Raw genomic sequence first — 14,109 nt, forward strand, 5'->3', positions numbered from 1 at the left:
TGGCTCACTCGTTTAAGCGTCTGATCTGGAACCTGCTTCAGATTCTGTGTCTCCCTCATTCTGTCCCTCTCTCTCTCAAAAATAAAACATTAAAAAAAATCAAACTAAATGATCACCCCTGACAAATAAATCATAAGCTAATATATTTTTGTACTCAAAGTACTAAAGAAATTAATTACAAAAGTTAGCACTCGTACAAAGATACTTAATTTCAAAGACTCAGAAGAGGAAACCAGCTGTAAGAAAACTCTAGTTTTTATCCCAGAAGACATTAAAATATACAGCACAGTTTGAAAACTCTAGGAGTAGTGAAGTCCCAGTTTATCACATTACAGAACACTCAAATTTAAACCATTTAGTATTCTTTAAAAATATGACTCTCATTCAGTATGTACTAGAGTAAATTTGCCCTTCAACTCTTACCTGTAATGTTGCTGTTGAGGGGGAAGCGCCCATGTGATGGTCAGAGCATGAATTTTCCTGATTGGAACAACTAAACAAAAATATTTTTCAGAAAAGCAGATATAAGTGTCTTTCCATAATTTTTATTATGCTACACGATTTTTTACTGCAATATATTTCATCCTCCAATAAACAGGGGAAGGTTAAATACAATGCAATTATTATTTCAAGTTGCCAATTTTCCAATTTGAATAGCGCAATTTTTGGAAATTTCTCTTCAATTTGGTTTCACAGGTGGAGAAAACATGGATAAAAAAACTACAACTGAAAATAAGTTGTCTCTGGGAAGAGTCAGCTTAGATAGAATGGAACAGAAGGCAGATAAAAAGTGTGACAAAAAGCCATTGATCAAAGAAAGGGAAGAGGAGAGAGACAGCCAATGGGGTGAAGGAGGAAGTGGAGGAAATACCTAAGCAATCAGGAAAAAAAGAAAAAAAACCTGCCATGTTAAAAAGATCAAAGAAAGAGAAAAGCTGAATTAAGAATATTTCTGGGGGCGCCTGGGTGGCTCAGTCGGTTGAGCGTCCGACTTCGGCTCAGGTCATGATCTCACAGTCCGTGGGTTCGAGCCCCGCGTCGGGCTCTATGCTGACAGCTCGGAGCCTGGAGCCTGCTTTGGATTCTGTGTCTCCCTCTCTCTCTGCCCCTCCCCTGCTCATGCTCTCTCTCTCTCTCTCAAAAATAAACATTAAAAAAAAATTTAAAAAAAAAAGAGTATTTCTGCAATATTCACTATGGGCAAATTATTAAGTAAATTATAGCAGAGCTCATTGGGAAATTATTACCCATATTAAATGAAAAAAAGCAAGAGATAGAAGTGTACATATTTTATGATCTCGAGTATGTTAAAATATACCCATAGAAACTTTGTCAAAAGGAAATTTGCGAAAATGACTTCTCTACGTGGTAAGCTTTAAGGGTGACTTTCCCCCCTATTTCTTTACACTTCATTTTTACTTTTATTTTTCTTCATTTAACAAAATTGGTTTTATAATTAAGATAAAAGGAAATAATTTGAAAGTCTTATCCGTCCTGTATTTTTCTCTTTTTAAAGGTAATAAAGAGCAGAGCATAGATTAAATGAAATAGGAAAGAAGCAAAAACCAAAGAATAAAAAGAACAAGGAGAAAACAGGGACAAAGCATGAAACAGACTCAAGTAGCAGCAGGGTAGCAGACCAATCTGCTGCCAGTTACTGGCCTGTCACTAATTGGATCTCCTCTGTCCTTATACTTCCTTTCCAACCCAGCTATACTTTCTGCTATCATTTTCAAAGAAAATTGGCAGCCTCAATTATGTTTTAGAGAATGCGCTGAAGTTATTTCAAACAGTTTTAAACCTTTGGTTCACGAACCTCTATAAAGTTTGTTAAATGCTGGTGTGTCAAATGGATCCGTTAAATGGCCAAAGTTTGGTTTGGGTAACCCACTGAAAATAAAACACATACATTAAAATTTAATTGGCAAAAGCCTTTATAAGCAGTATCTTTAGGGATGCCTAACTGATAGGTATTTATAATTATAATCTATTCTACATACTCCTGGCTGAAAAGCATTCTAGGCATAAGCAAATAGATGGCAACAAAGCCACAAAATCCTGAACTGTCATGTCAACCTCAGTCCTAGTAATTCAAATGCCTTTAAAACTCATGGGAGACAGAAAACAATTGAAGGGGCCTCCCTGCCCAATATTTACTACCTCTATCAGCCCCATTCAACTTCAAGTCTCCTCCTGTATAAAGCTACTTCAGAAAGAAAACATACTAGAGATATTTTTTTAATTCAACAAATATATATGAAATAATTATTAGGTATGAAGCACTGTATTAGGCATTGTGGTATTTAAAAGACATGGCCTTTCCTTCTGGAGGCTTCTCATGTGGTTGAAGATATTAACTATTTCTTCTAAAACGTGGTCAATATGAATTATTATTAAATACCTAGAAGATTTTTTAGAACCAAAGTTATTAGTGAGTATTATTTAAGAGAATTTCTAAAAGTGCTTATCAGGGATTGACAGGACCTAATGAATCTCTCCAATCAATATACTTCTGATTTTATTGGCAAAGTTTCACAGTAAAACACACTTCAATCTGCCATTTAACATTTCCATAGCTCATACTCATTTCTTATCAAAACAACCAAAACCAAACAAAACAACCCTACAACTACAGCATGACTTTCATTATTTTTCCATACATAAAAGTACTGCTAATTATCAATGGAAATTTACATAAAGCCAAGTTAATAATAATCATTCAGCTGTTACTACAATATTCTAACATTTTCATAGTGAATTTTTCTTTCATAAACTTAAATTATGCCCTGGAATGAGGAACTGGAAGAAATCTAGCTTACTCACCTGATGCAAGAAAAAAACTTTTCATTTATTGTATTAAAATGCAAACTACTTAGGAGTAGAAAAAAGGACTTAAGTACTTCAGAATTTATTTTTTATATTCTTTGTAACAAAAATGTAGCAATAAAACGTATTTTAAATAACTATTATTTTGAAGAATTTGAGGTAGATAAAAAGTAGTAGTTATTTCAACTGGAACTCTATATACAATTTCTAATAAAAGATAATTTGGTTCAAATATATGAAACAGACTTTTTAGCTCGTATGGAAAGTCAATCATCACCTACAAGATTATTTATTTTATGGAGGAAAGCAATCCAAGTCCCAAACAACAGACTTAAAAATCAAACTTCCAGGGGCGCCTGGGTGGCTTAGTCAGTTAAGTGTCTGACTTTGGCTCAGGTCACGATCTCACGGCTGGTGAGTTCGAGCCCCACGTCAGGCTCTGTATTGATAGCTTAGAATCTGGAGCTTTGTTTGGATTCTGTGTCTCCCTCTCTCTCTGTCCCTTCCCTGCTTACGCTCTGTCTCTATCTCAAAAATAAATAAATACTAAAAAAAAAAAAACAAACAAACAAACTTTCAGAACAAAATTTGTTCTGAGGCAGGGTATACAAGTGTATATAGAGGCTGCCTCTCGATATAATACTTGCTTTCAAAACACAGTGTCAAACACTCTACACAGTAACAGAAAAACTCTGAATAACTGTAAAAGGAGAAAGAGCCATAAATTCTTCAGAATTATTACTTACTGTAAGATTGCAAGCTTATAAATTTTGAACTACAGACATTATGGAAACTTGGGCTCTCATCTTGGTTTCCCAATCAAAAAGCTATGTGATCTTGCTAAACCATTTTAGGTCTTAATCACCTGTTTAAAAAATAACACCCCCTCCCCAGGCAGGAGGGGTGGGGGGACCACCTCTAGGATTCATACAAGAAGATGCCTCTTTAATTCTTTAAAGCATATGGTTTATGAAAATTAATGTCTTACTTGTTTGGTATCTGAGAGAAGATTTCAGTCACCCACTTTTCCAAAGTATCCAGTGTTTCTTTGGGGAGGGCAGGTAGGAGACAGGGAAATACAATGTTGTTATTGAAGGAAGAAATGCAATTAGATTTAGGTATAAAATCTTTAGGTATAAAACAAAGGGATACTTTAATTTGGGCATTACTTGCCACTCCTTAACCAGTAATAAGTACCAACAGCAATAAAAACAATAGTTAAGAAAACCTTAAGACACATAATTTTATTAGACTCCTGTATTTCTAGCTGGTAAAGTTAGAAAATGTACACAAGTTTTTGTTTTGTTTTGTTTTATAAAAAAAAGGAAAGTTTTTGTTTATCACTAGGCTACTGTGGAGAGCCAAGAGTAAAAATATCTCCATCCTCCTACTCCATTCTAAAACTTAATTCTTCTAGGAAGGTTTCTCCCAATTAATCCACACTATACTGATCATTCTTTCTCAGGATTTCATTAGTACTGTCAACATTCCATTTATTTTACATTAATTTATACTTGCTGAGGTTTTAATCTGTAAGTCTTCCTCTTAGGTTGCATATAATATGATTTCTATCTTCTTTTGATTCCTGTATTTCATACAAAATTCTTTTTAAAAGCAGATCTCGGTACAAAAAGAAACCTTTTTCCTTTATCCCACTGACTCATTACTATTACCGAATAGTATTTGTACTTCCACCAGACACAAGTTTCACTAATTTTCAAGAGATGCCCCATTATGTAAAACACAAGATACAAATTAGACTAATCAAGTTCTGAATTTATTCTGTACTATATATATAGATATTCAACTCTTAAATGGATAAATGCTAAAGCTTAAAAAACAATTGAATTTAAATTGTATAAGGTTCTCTTATCAAATATCTAGGGTTTATTTTAGAAATTTGCAACAAGCATTAATAAAGGAAACAATACATAGTTGAAGAAAAATGCGTGTTTGTGACGCACTTGGAAATAGGAATTAAAAACTGTAAATTATATACTGAATATGGAACTGCCTATTTTAACAAATGTTGTAAAAGGAATTTAGATACACGTCTGTAGTCTGAACAAAAGAATCTACCATTCTATAGCCATAGCTTTAGATTCAAATCAACTTTTAGTGGACTAATTTTGATCCTAAACGCAAAAATGTTTCATATTTAAGTGCCAGGTCAGCTTCAATTTCAATTTTGACAACGAAAGAACAAAATCTTATGAAAAGGAGAGTCATAGGGTGAGAAGATTACTTTTTCAAAATCAAATGCGCAAACTATAGTATATGTCAAAAAGAAGTTTGGCAACTTCCTGAAGTGTAAAGAAAACGAAAGCTACCATGATTTCTTTAACGATAAAAAGTTAACACAAATTGCTGAAGATAATGACAAAAGAAGGAAAAGAAGTACTGATCAGTATTTTACATTTTGCTATTATCACCATGATGGATTTCAATTAATCATGCCATTTTACTGGACCCTACGTAAAGATGAAAAGACAGACACCTTGCTCTGTCAGAGTTTACAGAGGCAGCAACTAAATGTGACCTAAAAGACCAATTCATGGCCTATCAGAACATCAGTAAGCTCATAGACCAGCCTAGAGATAAGACCTATGTCTATAAAAGAAAAAAACATTTGCCTGAGAATCAGATGATTTTGTGATTGCTAAGCTGTGCCACTTGCTATGTGACTTTTCCAAACCCTGACTTCCTTTAGGTCATATTAAGGTCAAGCACTAAAATAATTAATAATACCCTGCAACACTAATCAAGGCAAACAAATCCTAAGAAAGCACTACTTCAACATAATTCTAAGGGCCATAAAAGACAATATACTACCTTTGGATTGAACCACTAAAGTCATGTAATGAGCAGAATAGTAACGCATCCAGAATTCTCTCAATCTAGCATGTGTATCAATATTATTCCTTTTTGGCTCATGTTTCAGTGTCTCAGCATTTCCTGTAAAAAAAAAAAAAAGATGAAAAACATCACAGAAATAAGTAGTTTACTTTGAACCACACTAAAATTAAAATATTTTAAATATGTTTACTTTGTCAAAAGCCTCTATACCAAAAATGCATGCTCTGCTACTGATACATAACTAATGAACCTAAGTGACTCAAGAATATAGAATCAATGCATAACAATAATATCAATATAGGACAAAAATCCAAAAGAAACAATTCTGAAGTGTATTTTAACACATAAGGAATTAATCTCCAATTGGCAATACCTTAACAACAGTAATTGTCTTCAGCTTCTTCTCTTAATCATTAGTCTAGCATCCAATTCAGGTTTTATCTCTGAATTATTTTAATAATATTCTACATAATCCTTAAAAATAAACCACATAAAGCAAGGCTGTCATATAAATTGCATATAACTGTACAAGATATACGGGAAGCAGAACAGGCTTTGAATGAAGTACTATTTAGATCAACTCATCTCAGATTCTACCTTACGGTCAAAAGCATTAATATAAGGCTATAACTGAATTCTAACACTAAGAAAAAGCCATTATAAAAAACATACCATTTAAACAGCTTACCATTTAAACAAAATTTGGTCACATTGCTGAATCTCTGTTGATAAAGGGAAATACCAGGTTGGGGTAGAGCACAGACTTTATAATCATATAAAAATAGAGGTTCAAATCTCACACCCAACACCGTGTGATTTAAGCAAATTAAATAACTTCCCTGAAGCTGTTTCTTTATCTTTAAATGGATATGATAATGGGACCCAGCTCATAACAATGTTAACAATGATCAAATGAGGTAATTCACGTAGTGTTAGCAGAGTATCTGGCACTCAAAAAGCATTCACAAAACATTAAGTGCTATTCTTGATATACCTAATGTCAGAAAACCAAATACATGCATGCTCAACCACTTTCTATTTGAGAAGCTGCCTACCAATCCTAAAAGGTGCCCAGCTACTCTTTCACAGTCTTCCATTCTTAATCAACTTTGCATATTCTCAATCTTCCTCAATTAGAAAATAATCTAATCCTGAAACCAAGATTGCACTGTATGTTAATTAAAATTTAAATTAAAAAAATAACACTTCTGCCAAAAGAAGAAGGAAGAGGAGGAGGAGGAGGAGGTAGAGAAGAAGGGAGAGGAGAGGGAAGAGGCGGAGGAGGGGGAGGGGAGAGAAAGAAGATGAAGGTATAAAACATCTTACCCCAAAAAAATTTCCCCATAGGATGTCCAGGTCTAGCAAGGCTTCCAAACAACATTTCCTTTCTGTTTGCATCAGAAGGTCTTGCAAGTTGATATTCTGTCAGTTTTAAAGAAACACTTTTAATAAAATAAATTCAGGGGCGCCTGGGTGGCGCAGTCGGTTGGGCGTCCGACTTCAGCCAGGTCACGATCTCGCGGTCCGTGAGTTCGAGCCCCGCGTCAGGCTCTGGGCTGATGGCTCAGAGCCTGGAGCCTGTTTCCGATTCTGTGTCTCCCTCTCTCTCTCTGCCCCTCCCCTGTTCATGCTCTGTCTCTCTCTGTCCCAAAAATAAATAAACGTTGGAAAAAAAAAATTTTTTAATAAATTCAGTATTTGCTTTATTATTAGAAATTCAAGAAATGAACTGCACAGGACTAAAAGTAATAAAGTAACAAAAATTAATTTTATGAATTGTGTGTTATAAGACTGAAGTGGAGAACTCAATGACCCAGGTCAGGCTCTATGATTTAACACATTCTGTATCTTTAGGCAGTCAATGCACCTTCCTAGAGGTTTTCCTTTATTTTCAAATGAAACAAGATAGTTAATGATCTGAAGGTTTCAATTCTAGGATGCTATGTCCAAGAATTTACTGATAAAGTGCTTTAATAAGATGTTAAAGCAAATTTCTCATTACCTGGGAACTCTGTCATACATACTGTTTAAATTTCCTTTAAAACGAGCTGTGTCATTAATAAAATATTAATTGTTCAGAACAATCACTTTGAAGTCAGAAATATCTTGTCTAGAATCCAATTCTGCCATTTACTACGCTGTACAACCTTGAGGATAGGATGTTACCTAACTCTCCTGATTCTATTTCTGCATCTATAAAATAGAGTTACTGGTACTTAGTTCATAGGCTTTTGGTAAGAAATAAGACAAGATATATTCCTTCAACAATTACTCACTGAACATCTTCTATGAGGCAGGTAGTACTGAACCAGTTGCTAGAGGCAGAATGTGAAAAAAAAAAAAAAAATGGACCCAGTCCCTGCCCTCAAAGAGTTTACATTCTAGTAGAGGAGATAAACAATAACTAAAACAAACAGATTCTAGACATAATGTCAGTGGTAGGTGCTAGAAGAAAAATAAAACCGTGTAAGAGAATGGAAAGTGACAACAGGCCATAAAAGGCCTAAGGTGGTGACAAGTGAGCAAAATCCAAATAAAGTGAGAATGATGTCATAAGAAGTTTTGGGGAAGTTTTCCAGGTATCGAAATTATAAATTTAAAGGCTTTAAGACAAGAAACATTTTAATGAATTCAAAGGCAGCAAAGAGGCCAGTGGAGCAGTTTAATAATCATTAAGAGCTTAGGGTCAGTAGAAATTACAGTTTGCTATGGGTAAGTGCTAAAATGCATAGAGTAATTTAAATATATATAAGGGCTGTCACTTAACCTAATTTTGTCTTATTTGTGTGTGAATTTATTTTGGGTAAGGGGGAGGCTCAGGAAGGTTTTCCACAGAATGACTCAAGCTGAGTATTGAGGGACAAACTAGGGTCTTCTAGGAAATAGGAACGGAAGGAGAAATGGGAGTGTGTAAAACATTTTAAGGAGAAAAAACTTAGAAGGAGGTTATGGCACCTCTGAAAAACAGACACAGTTTTTGAAAAAAATTGGGGAAATGACTGATTCTGGAACTTTGAGTTAATTACTTCACTTCTGTAAGCCTGTTTCATTACATGTCAAATAAGGACAATGGGGATAACAATCACAATAATGCACATAAGTAGTGCTCAAACTGTCAGCTATTATCATTTATCATAGGAGTAATGGCAAGGCATTGTAGATGTTTAATAAGGAGAGTGACATTATCAGATTTGGACTTCAGTAAGTTCATTCTGGTTGTGAAAGTAGAGAATGGGTGGTAGGAAAGCAAAAGTAGAGACAAGAAAACTGATTAGGGGCCATCACTGTAATATTTGCTGAAGAGAGTAGAAAGTGGTGACAGTAAGGATAGGAAGAAACAAAAGTAAACATATTCAAAATACTTTAGTTATAAATCATAAAGTCTAAGTCAACAATGAGACAGCAATATATATGTATACCTTCAACAAGTAAATAATAAAAAAAACTGTAGGGGAGCCTGGGTGGCGCAGTCGGTTAAGCGTCCGACTTCAGCCAGGTCACGATCTCACGGTCCGAGAGTTCGAGCCCCGCGTCAGGCTCTGGGCTGATGGCTCAGAGCCTGGAGCCTGTTTCCGATTCTGTGTCTCCCTCTCTCTCTGCCCCTCCCCTGTTCATGCTCTGTCTCTCTCTGTCCCAAAAATAAATAAACGTTGAAAAAAAAAATTTTTTTTAATAAATAAATAAATAAAACTGTAAAAAAAATATGAAGATATGGCTATAACATGAGAAAAACAATTCCTAAGTGTGGCAGATTGAATAATAGTTCCCAAAGATGTGCACATCCTAGTCTCTAAAACCTGTGAATATGTTACCTTACATGGTAAAAGGAACTTGGTGGGTATAAATTAAATTAAGGATCCTGAGAAGGAGAAGTTATCCTGGACTATCTGGGTGGTCCCGATGTAATCATAAAGATCCTTATAAGAGAAAGGCAAGAGGATCAAAGTCAGAGAAAAGATCTAAGGACAGAAGCAGAGTTCAGAGAGGAGAGAAGATTCTACTCTGATGACTCTTAAGATAGAGAAAGGAGCCATAACCTAGGGATGTAGATGGTAACTAGAAAGTGGAAATGGATAGGAAACACCTTCTCTCTTATGGCCTCCAAAAGGAATGCAGCCTTAATGAAATAATTTAGACTTCTGACCTCCAAACATTTAAGAAAACAAATTTGTGTTATTTTGAGACACCAAGTTTCTGGTCACTTGTTTCAGTAGCAAAAGGAAGCTAACAGACATGTAAACATATCCACAAAAAATTATCTATCCACAACAACTGATAAAAATAGAGTATAAATATCTGAACACTTAGAGAACACATTCTGCTACTTGGTTAGATTAAAAAGGTTTTGAACATATCCTCAGTCTCAATCACTAAGACATATTCTGTAGGAAATTACACATATTTATGTGAGAGCATGAACTATCACTAAAATAAAAAGCTAATCATTGAGAACATTTTTTTTTCTCTACAATCTTCTTTTAGGAATAAGCTAATCCCATTTTAAAACCTACCCTATAGACATTGACATGAGTTTGTTACCAAATGTATTCAAGAAAACTGTAAAACACTAAACACACCTATCTGCAATGGGTAAATAAATGCTTATAAATATAACTGTATAGCTCACCGCGCGTCCTGCTGATCACTTAGATTCCACCTACACCTGCCTAAATAACCCAGAAAACCGCCAGAGGATTAGCAGAACGGAGTCGCCGGAGCCAAGCCCAGACAAGAGGCCCAGGGAAGAGGGTAGGAAGGGCGGCGAGGCGGTGCGCGCTCCACGGACTGGCGGGAGGGAGCCGGGGCGGAGGGGCGGCTCGCCGGCCAAGCAGAGCCCCCGAGTCTGGCTTGCAAAAAGCGGAGGGGCCTGACGGACTGTGTTCCTACAGCAAGCGCGACTTAGTGGCTGGGAGGTCATAAGTTAACAGCTCTGCTCAGAAAGCGGGAAGGCTGGAGGACGAAGGGAAGGAGAGCTGCTGAGCCCCCTGACGACAGAGCTCAGTTTGGTGGGGAACAAAGGCGCTCGCCAGCGCCATCTCCCCTGCCCATCCCCCACCCCAAATCCCAAAGAGAACCAGTTCCTGCCAGGGAACTTGCTCGCTCCGCAAACACCCAACTCTGCGCTTCTGCGGAGCCAAACCTCCGGCAGCGGATCTGACTCCCTCCTGCTGCCACAGGGCCCCTCCTGAAGTGGATCACCTAAGGAGAAGCAAGCTAAGCCTGCCCCTCCTGCCCCTGTGCACCTTGCCTACCCACCCCAGCTAAGACGCCAGATCCCCAGCATCACAAGCCTGGCAGTGTGCAAGTAGCCCAGACAGGCCACCCCACCCCACAGTGAATCCCGCCCCTAGGAGAGGGGAAGAGAAGGCACACACCAGTCCGACTGTGGACACAGCGGTGGGCTGGGGGCAGACATCAGGTCTGACTGCGGCTCCGCCCACCAACTCCAGTTATACACCACAGCACAGGGGAAGTGCCCTGCAGGTCCTCACCACGCCGGGAACTATCCAAAATGACCAAGCGGAAGAATTCCCCTCAGAAGAATCTCCAGGAAATAACAACAGCTAATGAGCTGATCAAAAAGGATTTAAATAATATAACAGAAAGTGAATTTAGAATAATAGTCATAAAACTAATCGCTGGGCTTGAAAACAGTATAGCTGACAGCAGAGAATCTCTTGCTACAGAGATCAAGGGACTAAGGAACAGTCACGAGGAGCTGAAAAACGCTTTCAACGAAATGCATAACAAAATGGAAACCACCACGGCTCGGATTGAAGAGGCAGAGGAGAGAATAGGTGAACTAGAAGATAAAGTTATGGAAAAAGAGGAAGCTGAGAAAAAGAGAGATAAAAAAATCCAGGAGTTTGAGGGGAAAATTAGAGAACTAAGTGATACACTAAAAAGAAATAATATACGCATAATTGGTATCCCAGAGGAGGAAGAGAGAGGGACAGGTGCTGAAGGGGTACTTGAAGAAATCATAGCTGAGAACTTCCCTGAAGTGGGGAAGGAAAAAGGCATTGAAATCCAAGAGGCACAGAGAACTCCCTTCAGACGTAACTTGAATCGATCTTCTGCACGACATATCATAGTGAAACTGGCAAAATACAAGGATAAAGAGAAAATTCTGAAAGCAGCAAGGGGTAAACGTGCCCTCACATATAAAGGGAGACCTATAAGACTCGTGACGGATCTCTCTTTTGAAACTTGGCAGGCCAGAAAGAATTGGCACGAGATTTTCAGTGTGCTAGACAGAAAAAATATGCAGCCGAGAATCCTTTATCCAGCAAGTCTGTCATTTAGAATAGAAGGAGAGATAAAGGTCTTCCCAAACAAACAAAAACTGAAGGAATTTGTCACCACTAAACCAGCCCTACAAGAGATCCTAAGGGGGACCCTGTAAGACAAAGTACCAGAGACGTCACTACAAGCATAAAACATACAGACATCACAATGACTCTAAACCGTATCTTTCTATAATAACACTGAATGTAAATGGATGAAATACACCAACCAAAAGACATAGGGTATCAGAATGGATAAAAAAACAAGACCCATCTATTTGCTGTCTACAAGAGACTCATTTTAGACCTGAGGACACCTTTAGATTGAGAGTGAGGGGATGGAGAACTATTTATCATGCTACTGGAAGCCAAAAGAAAGCTGGAGTAGCCATACTTATATCAGACAAACTAGACTTTAAATTAAAGGCTGTAACAAGAGATGAAGAAGGACATTATATAATAGTGACAGGGTCTATCCATCAGGAAGAGCTAACAATTCTAAATGTCTATGCGCCGAATACCGGAGCCCCCACATATATAAAACAATTACTCATAAACATAAGCAACCTTATTGATAAGAATGTGGTAATTGCAGGGGACTTTAACACCCCACTTACAGAAATGGACAGATCATCTAGACACACGGTCAATAAAGAAACAAGGGCCCTGAATGAGACATTGGATCAGATGGACTTGACAGATCTATTTAGAACTCTGCATCCCAAAGCAACAGAATATACTTTCTTCTCGAGTGCACATGGAACATTCTCCAAGATAGATCATATACTGGGTCACAAAACAGCCCTTCATAAGTTTACCAGAATTGAAATCATACCATGCATACCTTCAGACCACAATGCTATGAAGCTTGAAATCAACCACAGAAAAAAGTCTGGAAAACCTCCAAAAGCATGGAGGTTAAAGAACACCCTACTAACGAATGAGTGGGTCAACCAGGCAATTAGAGAAGAAATTAAAAAATATATGGAAACAAACGAAAATGAAAATACAACAATCCAAACGCTTTGGGATGCAGCGAAGGCAGTCCTGAGAGGAAAATACATTGCAATCCAGGCCTATCTCAAGAAACAAGAAAAATCCCAAATACAAAATCTAACAGCACACCTAAAGGAACTAGAAGCAGAACAGCAAAGGCAGCCTAAACCCAGCAGAAGAAGAGAAATAATAAAGATCAGAGCAGAAATAAACAATATAGAATCTAAAAAAACTGTAGAGCAGATCAACGAAACCAAGAGTTGGTTTTTTGAAAAAATAAACAAAATTGACAAACCTCTAGCCAGGCTTCTCCAAAAGAAAAGGGAGATGACCCAAATAGATAAAATCATGAATGAAAATGGAATTATTATTGGGGCGCCTAGGTGGCGCAGTCGGTTAAGCGTCCGACTTCAGCCAGGTCACGATCTCGCAGTCCGGGAATTCGAGCCCCGCATCAGGCTCTGGGCTGATGGCTCAGAGCCTGGAGCCTGTTTCCGATTCTGTGTCTCCCTCTCTCTCTGCCCCTCCCCCGTTCATGCTCTGTCTCCCTCTGTCCCAAAAATAAATAAACGTTGAAAAAAAAAATTTTTTTTTTAAATAAAAAAAAAGAAAATGGAATTATTACAACCAATCCCTCAGAGATACAAACATTTATCAGGGAATACTATGAAAAATTATATGCCAACAAATTGGACAACCTGGAAGAAATGGACAAATTCCTGAACACCCACACGCTTCCAAAACTCAATCAGGAGGAAATAGAAAGCTTGAACAGACCCATCACCAGCGAAGAAATTGAATCGGTTATCAAAAATCTCCCAACAAATAAGAGTCCAGGACCAGATGGCTTCCCAGGGGAGTTCTACCAGACGTTTAAAGCAGAGATAATACCTATCCTTCTCAAGCTATTCCAAGAAATAGAAAGGGAAGGAAAACTTCCAGACTCATTCTAGGAAGCCAGTATTACTTTGATTCCTAAACCAGACAGAGACCCAGTAAAAAAAGAGAACTACAGGCCAACATCCCTGATGAATATGGATGCAAAAATTCTCAATAAGATACTAGCAAATCCAATTCAACGGCATATAAAAAGAATTATTCACCATGATCAAGTGGGATTCATTCCTGGGATGCAGGGCTGGTT

General features: G+C 37.4%; 1 protein-coding gene across 1 annotated transcript in view; it reads right to left on the bottom strand.

Annotated features, from left to right (window-relative positions):
• Positions 1 to 14,109, bottom strand: part of NRDC (nardilysin convertase) — a 73,082-nt gene that overhangs the window by 30,304 nt on the left and 28,669 nt on the right. The window contains exons 3-7 of the mRNA XM_040456015.1: positions 7,009 to 7,138; positions 5,659 to 5,781; positions 3,815 to 3,872; positions 1,817 to 1,890; positions 424 to 493 (exon numbers count right to left, since the gene is read on the bottom strand). Coding sequence (XP_040311949.1) covers positions 424 to 493; positions 1,817 to 1,890; positions 3,815 to 3,872; positions 5,659 to 5,781; positions 7,009 to 7,138 — 455 coding nt within the window. The remainder of the gene's footprint in view (positions 1 to 423; positions 494 to 1,816; positions 1,891 to 3,814; positions 3,873 to 5,658; positions 5,782 to 7,008; positions 7,139 to 14,109) is intronic.

Source organism: Herpailurus yagouaroundi, unplaced genomic scaffold (assembly GCF_014898765.1).
Source record: "Herpailurus yagouaroundi ecotype Mexico unplaced genomic scaffold, PumYag 77, whole genome shotgun sequence".
In the NCBI taxonomy this organism is placed as follows: domain Eukaryota; kingdom Metazoa; phylum Chordata; class Mammalia; order Carnivora; family Felidae; genus Herpailurus; species Herpailurus yagouaroundi.